General features: G+C 52.6%; 1 protein-coding gene across 1 annotated transcript in view; it reads right to left on the reverse strand.

Moving 5' to 3' along the window:
* Positions 1–2,732: 2,732 nt before the first annotated feature.
* The window catches only part of LOC310919126 (receptor-type tyrosine-protein phosphatase V-like), a 35,944-nt gene continuing 19,245 nt past the window's right edge, over positions 2,733–19,431 (reverse strand). Inside the window, exons 21-39 of the mRNA XM_083878305.1 lie at positions 17,037–17,104; positions 16,544–16,670; positions 16,249–16,296; positions 15,745–15,838; positions 15,191–15,281; positions 14,330–14,406; positions 13,424–13,558; positions 12,776–12,898; positions 11,637–11,797; positions 9,995–10,130; positions 9,446–9,525; positions 8,700–8,787; positions 8,183–8,273; positions 7,521–7,597; positions 6,927–7,061; positions 6,320–6,442; positions 5,736–5,893; positions 5,177–5,312; positions 2,733–3,117 (exon numbers count right to left, since the gene is read on the reverse strand). Of these exons, the coding sequence (XP_083734431.1) occupies positions 3,058–3,117; positions 5,177–5,312; positions 5,736–5,893; positions 6,320–6,442; positions 6,927–7,061; positions 7,521–7,597; positions 8,183–8,273; positions 8,700–8,787; positions 9,446–9,525; positions 9,995–10,130; positions 11,637–11,797; positions 12,776–12,898; positions 13,424–13,558; positions 14,330–14,406; positions 15,191–15,281; positions 15,745–15,838; positions 16,249–16,296; positions 16,544–16,670; positions 17,037–17,104 (2,008 nt within the window). The 3' untranslated portion in view covers positions 2,733–3,057. The remainder of the gene's footprint in view (positions 3,118–5,176; positions 5,313–5,735; positions 5,894–6,319; positions 6,443–6,926; positions 7,062–7,520; positions 7,598–8,182; positions 8,274–8,699; positions 8,788–9,445; positions 9,526–9,994; positions 10,131–11,636; positions 11,798–12,775; positions 12,899–13,423; positions 13,559–14,329; positions 14,407–15,190; positions 15,282–15,744; positions 15,839–16,248; positions 16,297–16,543; positions 16,671–17,036; positions 17,105–19,431) is intronic.

The following is a 19,431-nucleotide window of genomic DNA, read 5'->3' on the forward strand; positions in this document are numbered from 1 at the left end:
GCTGCAGGGAGGGCAGAGGATGCTCCTGCAGCTCAGCCGTGTCTGTGTGTCTGTCTGTGTGTGTGTGTTGTCCTCTAGCGGCAGGCTGAGGTCTGCCAGGGGAATTCACAGATTGTCACTCCTGGATTTTCTTGCTTTCGAGTGTTTGAGTCTTTGCAGCCTGATTCTCACGCTGCTTCGTGTAAATAATATTGTATTGCTAGAATTTATCTGTGTGTTTTGCATAGTTGTTCTGTGAGAGAGAATTTGACTGATGGTCACAGTGACCAATGGGGTCAGGAGGTTGTGACCTCCTTGGGCCAATCTGGGCCCTCTGTACAAAATGTATATAAGTTATTGGAGTCAGATAATGAAGAGCCTTCCATGTTTGACCCTGCTGTCCTCTGTGAGGGTCCTCACCCACATAGCAACTTGTTACACCTCAAAGTGCAGTTGGTGACTCTGGATGTGTGAGAGTGGGGTCCCCCATCACAGGAGATCCCTGGAGATCACCCAGTTCCAACCCTCTGCCAGGTCAGGATCACCTGGAGCAGCAACACAGGGACACACCCAGGGGGGTTTTCAGTGTCTCCAAAGGAAGAATCCACAACCTCCCTGGGAAACTCTTCCAGTGCTCTGCCATCCTAAATGTCAACAAGTCCTTCCTCACCTTGAAGTGGAATTTCTTGTGGTTTAGTTTATTCCTCCAGGGACAGGTGAGTAGCACTGGGGCTGAGGGTCCCTCCTCAACACCCCTCTTGCACATGCAAGGCTGTGGCTGTGGCTCCCTGACCCAGCTGAGGCGCAGAGTTTTTGCATTCTTTCCAAAAGAAGGCAAAAATCCCCAAGTATGTAGGACGCTGGACCAGGTGCTGCTCCTGGTCAGGTCCAGCTCAGGTGGGAGACACGGTGGGCAGTGAGGATTCCATGCCACGACTGGTGCCAACACCTGATTTCATGGATGTGTCCACCTGGGGATGTGTCAGGGTGAAATGGGCTCCCCTGGCTGTGCACCCCCAGCTCTGAGGGCTCCCTGTTTCCTGCAATAACCACCCAGTCTGCCCCTGCTGTGGCAGCCAAGGAAAGGAGAGCAGGGAGGAGAAATGTGGGGGTCCAAACAGGCAAACTCTTGCTCATCTCCCATGTTTTGACCTCTGCCCCAGGGCTGATGGAAGAGGGCAGTGGCTGCTCATCTGGAGCAGGATAAACATGAAGAACAGCATGGCACGGCCCAGAACTCACTGGGCAGCCCAAGCCAGAGGCTTGTTTTGTTTTAGTGCTCTGTTGTCTTTCTCTCCCCCTCTGGGTTTTGTGGCTCTTGAGCTGCAGGGCTGGAAAATTATTCATCCAAACCACAGCTCCCACAACAGCCTCTGTGAGCATCTGTGGCCCCAGACTCCAGTGCAGCAGTGGGTGGGAGGTCATAAATTCCTCATCATCACCAGCTTGGCCTCCTGTCAGGCAGGACACGAAGCACTGAGGGCTCTGTCACAGCCAGGCCACACTCACTGGGCAGGACCTGCTGGCCAGTTTGTGTGACAAATCCCTGTCTTGGAGATGAGGAGCTCCCACTGCAGCTGCTGGAGGAGCTGTGGTTTAGCTGCAGATTTCTGCAGGTCCAGCTCTGGCCCCTCAGTTCAGGATGGACGTTGAGATGGAAGGGCAACAAAGCTGGTGAAGGGATTGGAAAACAAACCATATGAAGAATGACTGAGGGACCTGGGGTTGTTTAGGCTGGAGAAAAGGAGACTCAGAGGTGACCTGATCACTCTCTACAACTCCCTGAAGGTGGCTGTGGACACCTGGGGTTGGTCTCTTTCTCCAGACAGCAACTGATAGAACGAGAGGACACAGCCTTGAGCTGCATCAAGGGAAATACAGGTTGGATATCAGGAAGAAGTTTTTCACAGAAAGAGTGATTAAATACTGGAATAGTCTGCCCGGGGAGGTGGTGGAGTCACCATCCCTGGATGTGTTTAAAAGGAAACTGGATGTGGCACTCGATGCCATGACCCAGTTGAGGTGTCAGGGCTGGGTTGGACTCGATGATCTTGAAGGTCTCTTCCAACCTGCACATTCTGTGATTCTGTGATTCAGGTTCACCTTGCAGGGAGCACCGTGCTGCTGTGTTAGCCAGAGGTGAGGGCTGAGGGATCCCTCTCTCCTGGACTCATGGGAGCTCTGCAGACAGCACCAGGCTTCCCCCACCATGACTTTAATTTCATTTTGTCTCAGGGTCAGTGCCCCTGGCAGCTCTGTGCCCCTAGCTGTGGGTGATGGGGCACAATTGGTGACCCTGACCAGGTGAGAACACCACACTCAGCTGGACCAGGTGGCTCTGCCCTGTTCCTTGGGGCTGAGGAGTTGGCAGGTTCACAGCTTTGAGCCCAGGCTTCATCTGAAAACGTGTCCCCTCCTCACGAAGCTCTGGGTGGGCTGGACATTCACTGCAGAAGTGCTGCCCCAGGGGAAGGAGCAGATGAGGGTGACCAGAAGCTGTTCTGTTAAAGGACTGCAGCATCTGGAGTTCACCACATCTGGGGACACAGCTGCCCTTTTGGGAACAGCTGCTGTGCTGGAGCCTTCCCATCAGCTGGACCTCTCAAAATCCAACTCCTTTTACAAGCACACGCTTTCCAAGGGTTGTTTATTGTTTGTACCTAAGAGCATTTCACCAGCTGGGACAGGCCAGCTCCCACAGAGCTCTGTCCTCAGCACATCTGAGACCTCCTCACGCCGTGCCCTCTGCAGACCACGCTGCTCCACGCCTGTGCTGGGCCTCAGAGACACCTCAGTGGGTAGTGAGGGGGGCTGGGGAACCCTCCAGGCACCAGGAATTTCAAGAGATGTCCAAAAAGAGGAGAGGATCCTGTCCAAGCATCTCTCATGGTGTCTGCACAGCATGGCAGGACATTGTCCCTCTGTCCAGGACACCTCGTGTCACCTTGGGGACAGTGCTCACTGCTCACTGCAGGGCTCACTCTGTGCCAGGAGCCCCACGGGGCCCTCAGCAGCCTCCAGCTCTGTACAGAACCTGCACAGGGGGAGGCAGAAAGGTGCCAGAAGGGCCAGGTGGTGTCAGGGCTGGTTCTGAGCGATGATGTCCTGGATGCAGCTGTACAGGAGGATGTACTGGTCCTGTGAAAGAGAAAGGGGGGCTCAGAGTCAGGTTTCTGATAGAGACCTCACAGATGAACCTTGCAGTTTGCTTTAAAAAATCCTAATTAAGGAACAGTGTCTGATGGCAGAGCAGGATTTGCTCTCCCAGGTGGTCCATGATGGTCACCAGAGTCACCCAGAAAGGAAGAACCAAGCCTGTTATACCATGTTTGCTTCCCCTTTTCATCCCCCCGTGATGGGGCTGGGAGGAAAATCCCATCCAAGCTGGAGAGGAACAATTTCCCTGGGCTTGCTCCAAGTGCCCAGTGGCTTTTGGATGTTGCTGTGATGTTTGCACCCAAAACAAGAGCAAAGAGCAGCTCCAGTGCTGCTGCAGGGCTTGGGGGTCTGGCAGTGACCTGGGGCCATGAGGGAAAACCCCTGGACCAGGAGTTTCCCTTGGTGCAGTCCCAGTGTACCAGAGCCAGGTGCTGACAGCAGATCAGGGCAGATGCTTGCAGAGGTACAGAAAAATCTGTGTGGGTTTAGCCCAGCTGCATTCTTTAACTCTTTTTCATATCACCAAATTGATCCATCAGGCCCAAATGTGGGCTCAGAGGTCCTGAGTCCCCTGTGCAATTGATAAGAGATTCTGCCCAAATTCCAGGCTGCCCCAAAATAACACCAGGCTGCAAACCCAGGACTGACCAGGCAAAATGTGAGGAAGGTAAGTGGGGTTGTCCTCAGGGCACAGAGCTGGAGGACAAGGCTGGAATTGCATGGCAGTGGACAGAGGGGATTGGGATTAGGGCTGGCAGAGGGGCCCTGAGCTGCATTGCCCCAGGACTGCAGCATTGCCCCAGGACTGCAGCATTGCCCCAGGAGAGCAGCTCTCGAGTCTTTAGGATTCTCCTCCCTGTGGTGACAAGCTCAGCCTCACCAGAGGGCCAGGAATACCACAAATCACACCATGGCTGAGGCTCCACGTCACCAGAGCGTGTTTTCAGCGAGTCAGGTCTGATTGTGACACCAGCAGTGAGAGCCCAGGGCTGAGTCCAGCCCAAAGCACACTCAATGACTGGCCACATCCAAGAGCACACCCCTGGGACATGCACCACAACTGGAGCTGGTGGTGCTTAATACCCAACAGTTATCCATGAATATCCAGCAAAGGTTCATCTTCCCCCCAAAAAATCTGATGCCTCCAGCATGACAGCAACCAATGACCCCACCAGACATAAAGGGGTCCTGGCAAGGCCCAGTGGGGTGGAGGAGGCTGGAGGGGAAGCAGCTCCTCTGCTGACCCCTCCAGCAGGACAGTGACGCTTGATGGGCACTTTCTGTGCCTTTATGGGCGAGTTGTGTCCCTGCAGGGCAGGAGCACAAAGCTCTAAAGTGAGGGCAGTGCACGCCTTGCCCTCCTCCGGCCAACACCACGCACATGGTTCACATTAATTAAGAATGTAATTAGCTCCTTGAGGGAGACTCTGAAACTGGGGAGCCTTGCAGAGATCTTCTCCAGCTCTGCTGTGTGCCCTGTGGGGAGTGTTTTCAGGGCTGTGCATCAGCTCATTCAGCAACTGAAGTGTGTCCAGAGGTTTTGGTGGCCACGAGTGCCCATCAGGGCTGGCACAGAACAGAGCTGCAGCCCACAGGGCACCTGCTAAGGAGGAATTGTGTCCTGTTATAACCCTGACAGGCCTGCAACACCAGGCTCTGGGGGGTGCAGCAGGAAAGGTACTGGCCAAGGGGATCCCCAGCAGATTGTGGGTCCCCAGGCTGACAGCCATGCCCAGGAGACAAGAGTGAGCAGGCAGGGTGTGCAGGGTGACACCAGAGCTCCACTCTTCCTCCAGTACAACGGGAAGAGTGACTTGATTTACTCTGAATTCACATGCAATTTGACTGATCTTAACTCAGAACTGAGGAGATGGAAAACTCTTGCCTGGGCAAAATCAGTGCCCTCAGCCCTTGGTGGGGAGGAAGCATGAAATAAATCCCTGCTGAGGCTGGATTTAGCAGGGAGCACCCAGGAGAGGGAGGTCAGCACGAAAACTCTGCTCCATCCTGCCCACCAGCCCTTGTCCCTCCCACCTACCAGAGTTGGGGTCATGAGGCAGCAGCTCCTGGCCAGCTGGAGGGTCACCCCAAAGATGTCCACGGTTCTCTCAGCTTTCATCTGGTACAACAGGCAATCCAGGGAGATCAGTGTCCCCATCTGGCTCATGTCACCACTGCAGGGGACACAAGGAGGGGTCACTGATGCCAGGCCAGGCTGAGCTGAACCCCTTTGGAACCCCCAGTCCAGAGCCATGTGGGCACTGTGAGATCAGTGTGAACTCTCTCTTCATCTGTGCCAGTCAGGATATCAGGGCTGCTCCCAAAATCCCTGCAGCTCCCCAGGGATGGCCTGGGCACCTCAGAATGCCTGCTCCACTCATGCTCCCCCCAGCCCAGCCCTGTTTTCCCTGCCTTCTCCCAGCCCCTGGCAGGGCACTGTGACCTCCCAAGCTCAGAATTTCCACTGTCTCTCATAGACTGACACCAACACCCGCCCAGGGCATGGAAGGGAAGGCTTTTTGGTGCCATGCCAGGGCACTGTGGTGGCTCTCAGAGTGGGAGGCAGAGTGGTAGGATGCAGGGCTAACCCAGGGTACCTGCAGTGCAGCAGGACAGGAGCCACCCTCCTGCGGTGGGGCGTGCCCCGTCTGACAGCCACCAGCAGCTCCACCAGGCTCTGCACATCCGGCTGCTTCTTGCTGCTCCAGAGTGTGCACAGGAACCTCTGCACCTGCCTCTCCTTGCCTTTCTTCTCCTGTGAGACACAAAGAGCTGATGTGGGTATTGGGGAGGGATGGGGGAGTTTGGATGAAGAGGAGCCCCAGTCCTCCCACCCTTTGAGGTTTCCCTGAGCTTTCTGCCAAATTCTCTAAAGCTCTCCAGGCATCTGTGGCTATGATGACTCTGGGAACCTGCTCTCCTTCCCCAGAGCACCCTGACTTGCTCCTGGAGAGGGAACTGAGAACTCTGTGGGTCTTTTCAAAGGGGTCAGACAGACAAATCAGCAAGGGGTATCTCCTGTATTCACTTTCTGGATGTTGCAATCCAGACTCACTCCTGAATTTGTGGATTGCTTGCACTCTGCTCTTGCAGCCTGGAAAAATCCCACAGACCCTTCAGCCCCTACAGACCCATCCCCAGCCCAGGAGGTGGGAGGCAGGACAGCCCCATGGACACACACATGTTTCAGTCTGAGCTGGGCACATCTCCACCCTGAGACAAGCTTCTCTGTGTCACACTGGATGGTCAGAGTCTTCGTGCAGAGGGAGTCTCCTTCCAGGGGCCAGCACACCTCACCTGGCACCTGTGGGCAACAAGAAATTTGGTTTTCTGTTGATGGTCACTGTCTGTCATACCTGTCACCATCTTCAGGGTCTGGACCAAGAGCACTCCCAGCATCTCTCTGTGTCAGTTCATTCCCCACCTAAAATCTGTGAGTTCTGGGGACACCAGCAGCTCATCTGGGAGCCCAGAGCTGCCTGGCAGCTCTGCTCAGAGCTCTGAGCTGGGATCTGCTCAGCCTGGGCTGGGCAGAGCAGGGGCTGCTGCCCTTGGTCCCACACAGGTGCAGGTTCAAGGGCACCAGCTGAATCCAGGCATGGGGGGCAGACAGAACCTCCCATGACAAGCTGTGGGAGCACCTGGACGCAGGAAAGGTCCAGCTTTAGCTGAGCTGGATCTGCACCCAGGACTCAGGAGGGGGTGAAGAGTTTTGAGAGCTCTGCCAGTTCCAAGTCCACTGAACAAATTCCCACTCTGCCATGGCACAGGTGGGCACAGGGCCTTACCTCCCCCTTCTCCTGCCACGGGAGAAGTGTTAGGATTGTGTGAACATCCTGCTCCCACACCAGGCTCCAGAAATCCTCCATGGTCAGCTTGTCAGGGCCGTGCACAGCCAGGTAGTCCCTGCTGGAGCTGCAGCCCTGGGTGGGGAATGGGAATGTTATTCCTGCTGGAGAGGGTGGTCTGGTGGCCCAGGTGGCTGCAGGAAGGGAAGGGAAGGGAAGGGAAGGGAAGGGAAGGGAAGGGAAGGGAAGGGAAGGGAAGGGAAGGGAAGGGAAGGGAAGGGAAGGGAAGGGAAGGGAAGGGAAGGGAAGGGAAGGGAAGGGAAGGGAAGGGAAGGGAAGGGAAGGGAAGGGAAGGGAAGGGAAGGGAAGGGAAGGGAAGGGAGAAAGCACCGAGGGAGGCAAATGAGAACAGCCCAAACTGGGCAGGCAAGGGAAGTGATGTCCTCAGTCCTGCAGTCCCCTCCTCTCCACACAGACCACAGTGCCAGGGCCCAGCAGAGCAGTGCCAGGGAGGAGCAGGAGGACCAGCAGGAGCCAGGGCACAGGAGCACAGCCAGGGTGGGGCACCAGGCACAGGGTGGGGATGAGACTCACCGGGACACGCCAGACCTGCAGCAGTCCTGAGAAAGGGCCCTGCTCCAGCAGGGAAAACTTCACTCTGGAGCGATCGTCTGCAAAGGAAGTGGGAGCTGGAGGGATTCACAGCACTCTGGAGCTCAGACAGGTTTTGCAGACTGACTGCCACACGAATCCAACCCTTCCTTCACCATTTCTTGGCAAAAGCACTCCTTTCTGCAGTGCTCAACTCCAGCCTGGGGATGTTGGCTCCCAAGAGGGTCTCCATCCCAAACTCAGTGTGTGAGCCAATGGAGATCTGCCCCTCTCCAAGGATGGAGAGCCCATGGGTGCTCTGACCATCTTCATGGAAATTCACTATTTCTTCTACTAATTGGATTACCCTCCCAAATCACCCCCCTTGTCTCTTGTTCTTCCATGGCACATTTCTGAGAAGTCTTCCCTGTGCATTTCCAGCAGTAAGATCTCCCCTTTGCCTTCTCCAGGCTGAGCAAACCCACCTACCCCAGTCCCAAACACCATGTTGCTCAATCCCAAACACCTCAGTAACTTCCTGGGGGAGCCACCAAAATCTCAAAACACTTTCTCATGCTGTGGGCCACTGGCCCTGGTCCAGGCTGGCTGCACACAGAAGGAAAAGGCACAGGAAGGAAGAGGATGGAAGGTGTCACAGAACTCACAGGGCAGGATGCTGGAGGAGGGCCGTGTCTGCTGGCTGCCTGAGGATGGGGATGCAGAGCTGGCTTCTTCCTTGACAACTTCCAGGAGGGCCTGCCAGGGTGAGACAGAGTGGAGGAGGCAGTGAGCAGGAAAGGTGAGGAGCAGGAAGGAACTGGGGGCTCCTGAGGACCCCTGGGCTGGGCAGAGGGGGGTCATGGCTGCACATGCAGGAGCCTGAGCAGGAGTGCCATGAGAGCAGTGCCATGCTGCCAGGACAGAGCTGCTGCTGCCCAGGAAAGGACCTGGGAGGGAATGGGTGTTGGACAGACTCTGGATGCATGAGGGAGCTGTGTGCCTGGACATGCAATGCCGTGGAGAGGGGACAGTGCCAGAGCACCCAGGAGAGGGGCAGGGGACCCGCTCAGGAGGCACTTACGGGGTGTCCTCCAGCCCGAGCAGGTTCAATCACTCCCCAGGCTCCCCTCAGCACATACAGCCATGGCAGCAGTCCCTGCACCTGCCCAGGGCAGCTCTCACCTCGTACTCCCTCAGGAAGCCCATGTGGGACTTGGCTGCCTTCTGGGCATAGTGCTGGGCAAAGCTCTTCAGTGGGATGGGGCAGGACCTGGGGAGAGAGCCAGGGCAGAGAAGGGCTGAGCTCATGGAGCAGCACCCAGGCTGTGTCTGGACAGGGCTGTGAGCAGACCTTCACTCCTCAAATTCCAGGGGTCTCCCAGAACTCCCAGCTCTGACCCATGACAACCTGCCCTCCCCTAGACAGAGGCAGGTCTCAGGGTGACACAGCCCAGGGCTCATTCCCAACAGGCACCAAGGACAAGGACACCCTGTCCTGCATTAGGGAGGAGACAATCTGACCACAAACACAAGTGCATGACCTCCTGATGTAGCCCCAAGACAACGAGATGGGTGGGCAAAGCCATGCCCAGCTGGACCCTGCTCCATCCTCTTGGCCTCCATTAGGAGGGACATCCCAAGGTGACCCAGCTGCCACAAGCCTCTCCAGTTTGTAAAAATTTCTAGGGCATATCTGTGGGCTGGGAAGCCAGAAAAAGAGGGAAATGCCTTCCCCAGCACAGATCTCTGGCATTGGCAGACTGCACTTTGTCCTGTGCTGGGCTCCCTGTGCTGCAGGAACAACCCAGTGACAGAACCAGCTGGGATGGCTGGCTGGGCTTCCCTGCCCTCCTGTCCTGAGCCAAGCCTTGCTGTGAGGGGTTGTGGATCAGGGTGGACAGAGTGGCAAAAGCACAGCAAGGCCTTACCTCTCTGTCCCTGATAAATCCAGGAGAGGTTCCTCCAGGATCTTGTCCAGAATGCAGCTGTGCAGGAAGATGTACTGGGACTGGAAGGCAAAGGCAGACAGCAGCACAGACTGTGACACTGCAGAGACAGCAGGAGAGGGAGGGGATGTCCTCTGTCCTGAAGGGCAACTCTGACACCTTGTGCCAGCCCCAAGGACTGGTGACAGGAGACAGACTGTGGAGCACCACAGACCAACACGGTGTGAGTTCAGAATTGCCTGCAAAGGGCCTGATCCTGCTCCTCAGTGCTCTGGGCTGTTTCTGAGCCTCCTGGGAGGTCTCTGAGACTCTGCACGTTGCTGTTGTGGGTCTAGCAGGGCACGAAGCAGCTCAAGACCCCCCCCTCCAGCAATTTCCACTCCAGCTGAGCTGCTGCTTTCAGCACCAGGAGGACACAGTGACAGGCTGAGGAGCAGCCTGGGGGTGCTGGGCTTGGCCAGCCAGCTCCTCCAGCTGCCAGCCCTGTGAACTCCAGTGAAATGAAGTGAAAAGAGAGAGCAGAGATCTCACCAGGGTCTGAATCATCTGGTACCGGTTCATCCGCAAGGAGTAAACGACACCAAAAACATCCACCAGCTTCTCCTGCCTCATCTGCTGCAGCAGCTGGTCCAGGGCAAGGAAAGTGCCAGTGCGACCCACGCCAGCACTGAGGGCACAGACAGCAAGGGTTAAACAAGGGTTAATAACGCTCACTATTTAATAACGCTCAATAATTAATAATTATTAATTATTAATAATAATAAACAAGAGGTTAAATAACACTCCCAAATATTATTATATAAAATTATATAAAAAAATATATAATATATATATTATAAATTATAATATATATATTATATAATATATTATACATATATTATATATTATATATTATATATTTCTATATATAATATATATATTATATATTATAATATATAATAATAAATATAATAATATACATAATATGATATAATATAATATAATATAATATAATATAATATATATATTATATATATAATATAATATAATATAATATAATATAATATATTATATATATTATAAAATTGGCTTTTGGCAAGATGTGTGCTATGTGATTATTAATGTTGTGATAAGGATATAGGATATAAGTTTTTTATTTCTGCTTTTAGTAAAGAAAATTTGGCATAGTGGTAGTAGTTCATATATTATGAGTAGTAATAGTTAATATATTATGCTTAAATTGTCTCTTTAGTCAAAATAACATCCAGCAAACATATAAAAAAGACTCTGCTATTGATATACCAACTATCAGCATCTCCCATCTGAAAAAAGCACAGACCAAAGCCCAAACTGAAGGTGATAATGAAAACACAACCACAAAACACACAAAATCTAAAAAGGCAGACCCAAAAAGAGACCATACAAAACAGTTCCTAAAATATGGAAACTGGTTTATAGAAAAATATAAATATTCAACAAATTGATGCAATAAAAAGAGTATTTAACAAATGTCTCTGATGGCTGAGTGCTAAGTCACCCAGCCAGCCGTACTTTGCTTTTTTATCTCCTAATTGTCTTAATTTTTTAATTAAATCTATCTCTTAAAATTTACCAAAAAAATAAACCTCGTTTTCCCTGCCTTGGTGCTGACCCATCTCCCCCTGCCCCACCCCCTGGGGGCTGCCAGCAGACCTGTGTCACCCCTGACTTTATTGCTTTCAAGTCTTTGAACCTTTGCAGCACCATTCTCACTCTGCTTCATATAAACAATGTGTATTCTTAGAAATTATCTGTGTGTTTTGCATATTTGTTCTGTGAGAGAGAATTTGACTGATGGTCACAGTGACCAATGGGGTCAGGAGGTTGTGACCTCCTTGGGTGAATCTTGGCTCTCTGTAAAAAGTGTATATAAGTTAGATGTAAGTGCATATAAGTTATATACTCTAATATAAGTTATATTAGAGTCAGATAATAAAGAATCCTTCCATGTTTGACCCTGCTGTCCTCTGTGAGGGTCCACACCCACATTGCAATGTGTTATCCCTCTAAATGAACAGATCACAGATCTGTATTCCTCAAAACCCCAGCAGAAAATTCCACAGAGCATCTGAATCTCCTGGGCACTACTTTCCCCCATGGTTTGTGCACAAGCAGAACCCTCATTTCCCCCTGTTTTTATCTCCCCACCCCTCACCTGCAGTGCACCAGGGTGGGCCCTGCATCCTTGGTGCTCTGGATGCGCTCCCGGACCAGCTCGCGGAAGGTGAGGATGGAGCTGGTGGACTCTGGGACGCCGTGGTCGGGCCAGGCCGTGTAGTGCAGGTGGGACACGAACCTCTCTGCCTGCAGAGCCTCCTGCAGGGGCATTGGGGATGGGTGTGCAGCCTCCCCCCGAGGCAGGCTCACACCCCACAGCACCTGGGGGCTTGGGGACACCTGGCTCAGCTGCAGGGAACAGCCAAGGTGAGGTGTGCGCTGCCTGGTGGCTTCTGCTCCTCCATCTCCCCCACAGGGTGTCCTGGGTTGTGGTGTAGGATGTGCACAAAGTATTTATTCCATCCCCATCCCCATGAGCTGTTGAAACCAATTGGGGCACTACTCTAGTGTTGGGCTGTCTTCTGCTCATGGCCCATCAATGCCTTGCCCAGGACTCACAGGGAACTCCCTCCAGGAGCTCTCTCTGTTTAATGGGCCATCAAGGAGCCACTGCACGACTCCTCATCCCATTGGGAGATGCTCCCAATGCCCAGGGGGAGGAGCCAAGCATTCCCACCTGGAGAGAATCTGGGATTTGGGACAGGACAAGCAGCCCTGAGCCACTGGATTCCCAGAGGAGCAGAGCTCCCAGACCTTTCTGTGGGATCACTGCTTCAGGAAGAGCCCCTCACCTGGACTGCTCCCCCCACCCTGCTCAGGGTGTGTTCTGACTCTGTCAGTGCTCCTTTGTCTTATCGCATTGATTTTATTTTATTTTTACCTTTTTACCTTTTTTCTTATTAAATTATATTTCTGACTTGGAGCCTCTCTCTCATTTTGCTTTCAAACCACGACATAGGGACATATGGGACATGTGGAGGTGGGAGGGAGGACCCAAACCTTGGACTGTGCCCTGGAAAGTGCAGGCTGTCCCAGAGCAGGGACATGGAAATGAGAGAGTAAGAGTGGAGAGCAGCATGACACATGCTGGACACCCCTGTGTCACCCATCTGAAAGGGCAGATTGCTCCTCAGGGCTTGGATCTTCTCTGAGCCCCACAAGTGGCAGGGAAAGGTGCCACCAGTTCCTACCCCAAACCTCTGACTGGTCCCCAGGTCCCCTGGAGTCTGAACTTACATGCCACAGCTTGAACTCCCGTATGGTCCATTCCTCGGAGCTGCTCTGCATCAGCAGGTGGACCTGCACCTGCCCATAGGACACTGGGGCAGACTCTGATGGCCAGTAGTGATCACACAGCACCTAGAGCAGGACAGGGTCCCAGTAAGGGCCAGGGTGATCTTCTGGCTCCCAGGGAGCATCTGGAGAGCAGCAGCTGTGAGGGGAGCCAGGACAGGTCTTGGGGAGCCAGGACAGGTCTTGGGGAGCAGGTGGAGCTGTTTCCCCTTCCCACTTGGAGCTTTGCACAGCTCTCCCTCACAGCCCCATCATTTGGATCTCAGCCTCCCCCAGAAAAAAGGGTCTGTGTGGGTCTCATCATCCCTGGAGAATGGAGGAACAGTCCATGGGAGGTGGCTCACTCAGAGGATGTGGCAATTTCAGATTCTGTGGAAATATCTGATGGGCATGGTCCTGGCTAAGCTCCTGCCCCAAGCTAAGGCTGAGCTGCACAGATCAGCCTCTCTTCCCCCAAACTGTCTGTCAGGGAAGCCGTGTGGACTGTGCTCACCCTGGAGCCATATCAGGGTTTAGTGGAGGGCACAGACCCAGCTCTGGGCTCAGCTCACACCCCCAGGGCTGGGCTGGGCTGGGGCTGGCACCACCTACCCGCCCGTTCTCCATGCACACTGTCAACATGATGATGTTGCAGACATTCTGCTCCCACACTAGCCTCCAGAAGTCCTCTATGGTTTTCTTTAGAGGCCCCTGGGTGGCAATGAACTCTTGCTGGGATGTGTAGCCCTGGGCAAGAGGCAGAAAAGAGCAAGATGAGTTAGCAGGTTGTCAAGGCAGGTGGGTCCAGTCAGTGCCTGGTGTGTTTTTGTGGTAGGAGAAATCCCCATTGCCCTCAGCCCACATGGGGACAGGTCCCAGCTGATCTCAGAAGCAGCTGATTTCACAGAAAGCATGAGCTGTACACTTTAAGAGACCCACACCATTTCCCTCCAAGCAGTTCCTCATTCAGTCCAACCAGAGAAAGACAGATTTGGATCATCCCTGTGCTTCCCCTTCAGTGCTGAGGGCAGGGTGAGCATGCAGAGTCTCAGGGGATTTCTTGGCCCTTGGGCACACCCCTGCCCCACAGATGGTGCATGCTGTGAGCCCTGCCTGTTACCTGGGAACACCTCCCACAGGGGGGATGAAGGCACAGCTTCCAGGCTTGTTCAAAGGCAGCTGCACAGAGCAGAAGGAAAAAGAGCAGGCAGAGAGACAGGGCAATAAGCTGGGAGGTGATGGAAGAGGATACAGTCCACGAGAAGAAAGCAGAGAGACTTTCCACACTCACAGCTCTGCATCACAGCATTTTCCATCCCACAGGCTCCCTCAACACCTGCTAAAGGGCAACCACACATCTCCACCTTCCCCCCAGCTCCTCACTGTGCCAGCTGTGCCCTCACCAGCACCTCCTGCCCACCAGCCCTGACAGAAGGGGACACTGCCCCAGCCCAGGCAGAGCTCCTGTGACAGTTCCCTGCAGCCACATCTCAGTGGGGAAGGCAGGTGGGCACTCACAGGCATGAAGTTGGCATTGATGTAGTCAGAGTGTGGATCCTCCCCCAGCTGGCTCAGCTTGACCCGAGAGTGATCATCTGAAAGAGGCCACGCACAGCTGAGCCCCAGGGCAGCCCTTCACCAGGACTGGCCACCTGGGGAACCCAGCAGGAGAAGCCCCAGCAGCTCCAGCAGGGATGCTCTGTGCTCTGCCAGGCACCTTCTCCCCAGAGAGGTGAGCACTGCCTGCCAGCTGGGCTAGAAAACACAACTGGGGTCATGAGGCCCATCAGTGAAGCTCAAGGACCCCCTTTGGCCTCCTGTTGGGACCCATCCTTGATATATTCCCTCTCCTGCCCTCCTCCTGGGGGCTTTAACTAGCTCAGTTATTAGGAGGATTTGGAGAGAATTATATCAAGGACAAGGTGAGAGATCTCAGAAGAGGCCCTTTCCCCAGGACATTTGTCCCAGGCGTTTATTCTTCGAGTTTCCAGGGGGGAAAGAGGGCGTACAAAGGAAGGGGAGACAATTTATATCCTCCCAACTCAAGGAAGAGACAGCTGGACCACAGGCAATGGGGTCAAAGAAGGAAGGAAGGGTCACTCTAAGTGGTCAGGGAATCCAGGGGGTCAGGAGGGAGAAACCATTTCCCTAGAGAATTACAACACATCCTGACCTGGGCTCAGGCAGCAGCCCACTGGGGGAGCTGGGGAGGATGGTGGCCCAGCCCTGGCTCAACCATTGAGTTTCCAGCAGGAAAATGGAAATTGAGGCCCATTTCAAGAGTCCTCCTGCTCCCAGGAAAGGTGCAAGGTGAGCCTGTCCTCAAACACTGCCCTGTGAGCTCCCACCCTGGGGGCTGGGGGAGGAGGCAGCACTTACAGGGCAACACATGGGCATATCTGTTCTTGGAGACATTTGCTGGGAGCTCAGCCTCCACCTTCGGCTGCTCCTTCCCAACTTCCTTCAGCTCCTGTAGGACAGGGAAAAAGATGAACACAAAAAATTCCCTCTGGAGAGCTCCTGGTCAGCTCATCATCAGTGTCTGTGTCTGGAGGGTAATGAGGATTATCCTCACAGAGAACTGCTCCTCTCCTCCCTCCCATGGCCTGTGTACTCTGAGCCATGGTCCCTTTTTCAACAGCACTGTTCATATTTAAAAGAAAAGCCCAATAACAAGTACTGGGGGGAAAAGCCCAGGAAATCTACCACAAAGCTCAGAGGATTTTCTGCTGAGCAAACAGAAATATCTTGTGCTGCATCTGCTTCTGCCCCTGTCTTCACTCAAGAAGCCAGAAAAGGCTGATCTGAGGAGGGTTTGAAATTGCTGATGGGGATTTGAAGAGATGGGTGACCATCCCTGGAGCCCATACTGGACACCCAACAGCATGAGCTGGAGGAACCAAGTGCCATCTCTGGGAGGGCTCTCATCTCACCTCAAACTCCTGGAAAAAAGCGTGGTTAGAGTTTGCTGTCTTCATCTCATAGTACTGCTTGAAGTTCTGCAGGGGGACTGGCCTGTGGACGTTTCTGCAGGAAATTAAATCCAGAGAAAAACTTGCCTCAGTTCCTGGGAGGTCTGGCCAGCCAAACACTGAGACAGCCCAGCCAGGAGACCTGGATGCACATCTGGATGCACACCTGGATGCACACCTGGATGCACACCTGGATGCACACAGGGAAGTGGGTCTAACTGTTTAAATACTGGGAGGGATTTCAGGGTGATGAGAATATTCTCCTGCTGCACAAACTCACAGAGGAGGTGCAGACAATGCATTGGCTTGGAGTGGAGCTGGGCAATAAATAATGAACTTGGGAAAGGTTTATAAAATAACTGAGGAGAGGAGACAGTTGGTTTTTTTGCTTAGTCAAAGCGTGAAAAAGGAAGTTGGTAAAGGAGAGTGGGAGCTGCAGTGGGGAGGGCAGAATCCAGCACTCACCTCAAGCTGTAGGTCACCATTTCCTGGGGTGGGCTGCTCTTCTTGGTTCTAGAATCAAAGCACAGGAGCTGTTATTTTTGCCTGCAGTGCAGAGATCAATGCCACGAGTTACTGTGCACCACCAGCAGGCACACTGCCTTGCACACCTGTAGGGTTTTGTGATTTCTGAATTTTTCAGGCACAATTCCACCAGCCCATGTGCTGGTTTAAATCTCTTTTTACCCCCTCTCCCTGCTCTCCTCCAGACTTGGCACTGAAGTTTGGTTATCTCAAGTAAGATAAGGCTCCTGCTCACCTCTTTGCTCTGAGCTGTCTCCAGTAAACCAAAGCAAAAACAGCTGCAAGTGTCAAAAGAAATCCCACAACGATTCCAGCGATTACTGGCATTGAGAGTGGAGCTGTGTCTGCACTGGATCCAGCAGCTGGAATGAAAATGAGAGAGTACAGAGGGAAGAATCAGTAAAAGAGGTTTTTATGATGAGGGTGGTGAGGCCCTGGCACAGAGAAGTTGTGGTTGCCTCATCCCTGAAGTGTCCAAGGCCAGGCTGGACAGGGCTTGGAACAGCCTGGGACAGTGGAAGGTGTCCCTGTGAATGGCAGGGAGAGAAACAAGATGAGCTTTAAGGTCCCTTCCAACCCAAATTACTTCATAATTCTATGGCTGCATTTATTCTATTTATTCTATTTATTCTATTTACTATTTATTTTATAGCCTGTGAGCTCCCTCTGGCTGTTCATTCCCTCCAAGCTCCACAGCCAGGCAGGGAAAATGCTTTTCCCCAGCTCACCTGAGAACATGGTGAATGTCACAGCAGGGGCCACTGGGTCGTATTTGGTGAAGGCAGCAATGCTGAACCTAAAGGAAAAAACAGAGTTCTGTGTCAGGGACAGCCTGAGCTGAGCACAGCACCCAAGGGAACAGGACCTGCTGCCTGGAAAAAGCTGATTTTCTCTTCTGGATGTGTGGAAATGGTCTTTTGTCCCTTTTTTGCCTCTTGGACAAGTTTAGTCCACTTGGGATCAAGCATGAGAAATTGTTCAGAAAGCACAAATGGGAAGCAGGTCTCCTCTGCAGAGAAAGGTGGTGCCTAATCTCTTATAGGACACAAAAAAATTCAAACCACATAGTGAGCCTGCAGATGCCATGGCATGAAAAACGAGGGCTTGTGGATAAATAAGTCACTGAAAGACAGGAAACAAGAACAGAAATTCTGAGTGGGAATGAGCTGTCAGCTTTTTACCACCCAAATAATCATTAATTCAGCAGCAGAGTCTACTGTGCATATTTAGGTTGGATATTTAGGCTGAGTGTTCCACGCACTGAGGGATACTCAGGCTGGATATTTCAGATATTTAGGTCAGATATTTAGGATATTTAGGCCAAGTGCTGCTTGTACTGGGAACATTTAGCTTGGTCAGGGCAGCCAAACTGAAAGAAAGCTGTGGTGTAAAAATAAGAAAGCTGTGGTGTAAAAACACCTTCTAGTCCTGAATAACTGGACAGTTCAGTCCTTGTTATTGACTCATGTTCCTGAATCACGGCAGGTGGACTAATGACAGGCCCTGGTGTCCCTGAATAAGCTGTTCCCCCACGGGAGGTCCCTGTTGGAGTGAAAACTTCCACTGGGTGGGGCAGGGACAGAGCCTGAGCTTGGCTCAGCAGTGTCTGGGTGTGGGGCTGTCCTGGGGTGGTTGTGCTGCTGTTGAAGTCCTGAGGCTGCTCAAAGACCTTGTTCTGAGGCTTCTGCCCTGTTATTCCCTCCTCATCCTCATCTGAGCTCTCTCTATCCCTCCAGAGCTGAGGCTGAACCAGCAGGTCCTGAGGGTGAGGGATGGATGAGCAGTACAGAACAGACAGATTTGGTGGGTGATCACTCTCCAAGCTTCTAAAATCTCCTGAACCCTTCTGAACCCTTCTGAACCCTTCTGAACCCTTCTGAGATCCCCATTGCCAGCCCAGGGACCTGGGATGGATGTGAGATGGACACAGGATGGGAGTGCACTGTCAGCCACTCTCCTGCCAGCCAGGACAACCCAGCACACCAGAGCTGCTCTCTGCTCTTGATTACCCCACTCTGCCTGGAATTTCCAAGGCAATGGCTTTCTGGAAAATCCCTGGGTTTTTGTTTTTATTTTTTTTTTCCTGGGAAAAACAATCCATTTCCCACTCCCCTGGGTGTTATCACCAATCTCAGCCAGTGCTGTCTCAAGCAGCAGTTTAAGAGCTCCTGTTTGGCAGAGGTGGGAATATAAAACAACTCAGTAAGAATCAGTTAAAGTTTTCCATGTTTGCATGTAGGAACAACAGTGAGAATGAAGAGGGAAGGGAAGGGAAGGGAAGGGAAGGGAAGGGAAGGGAAGGGAAGGGAAGGGAAGGGAAGGGAAGGGAAGGGAAGGGAAGGGAAGGGAAGGGAAGGGAAGGGAAGGGAAGGGAAGGGAAGGGAAGGGAAGGGAAGGGAAGGGAAGGGAAGGGAAGGGAAGGGAAGGGAAGGGAAGGGAAGGGAAGGGAAGGGAAGGGAAGGGAAGGGAAGGGAAGGGAAGGGAAGGGAAGGGAAAGGAAAGGAAGGGAAAGGAAGGGAAAGGAAAGGAAAGGAAGGGAAAGGGCCAGCAGGTCCAGCCCCAACACCCACTCAACACAAAACTTATGGGCAGATTTAATTCTCCCTTTATTCCCAGTGGAAAGGGAAGCTCTCTCATGCACACACTCTCCCACGGACTTTGATTTTCTTTTCCTGATGCCCTCAATGGCTTTATCCCCATCAGCCATCCTTGCTGCAAGTTTCTTTAAAGTGAAATGGGATAACCACCCAGATTCTGGAGGATCAGAGAAATGCCTGTGGATGTGGCCCCTGTTTGATGAAACTGTGAGCTGCTAAATTAACAGGACTGACTAAAGACACCATTCTCTATTAGCAGTGGAAAACCTGGTTTTCCATCAGCAGTTTTAAAGGCACCCTACACAAAACCATGTACCTCCATGTTCCTGGATTCTATTTACTGACAAATAAGACTCTGAATTTATGACTATCCATGTGTGTGCCTCATGAGGAAGTTGGAGCTCAGCCTGTTTGCTGCCCCAACCTCTGGACCTCCCACTGAGCAGGCACCACTCAAATTGTTCCCAAATCAGTTTCATTTTTGCACCGTCTGCACATGGTTCTGAGTCACACACAGAGGTCCTGC

Source organism: Zosterops lateralis (genome assembly GCF_965231275.1).
Source record: "Zosterops lateralis genome assembly, chromosome: 26".
In the NCBI taxonomy this organism is placed as follows: Eukaryota; Metazoa; Chordata; class Aves; order Passeriformes; family Zosteropidae; genus Zosterops; species Zosterops lateralis.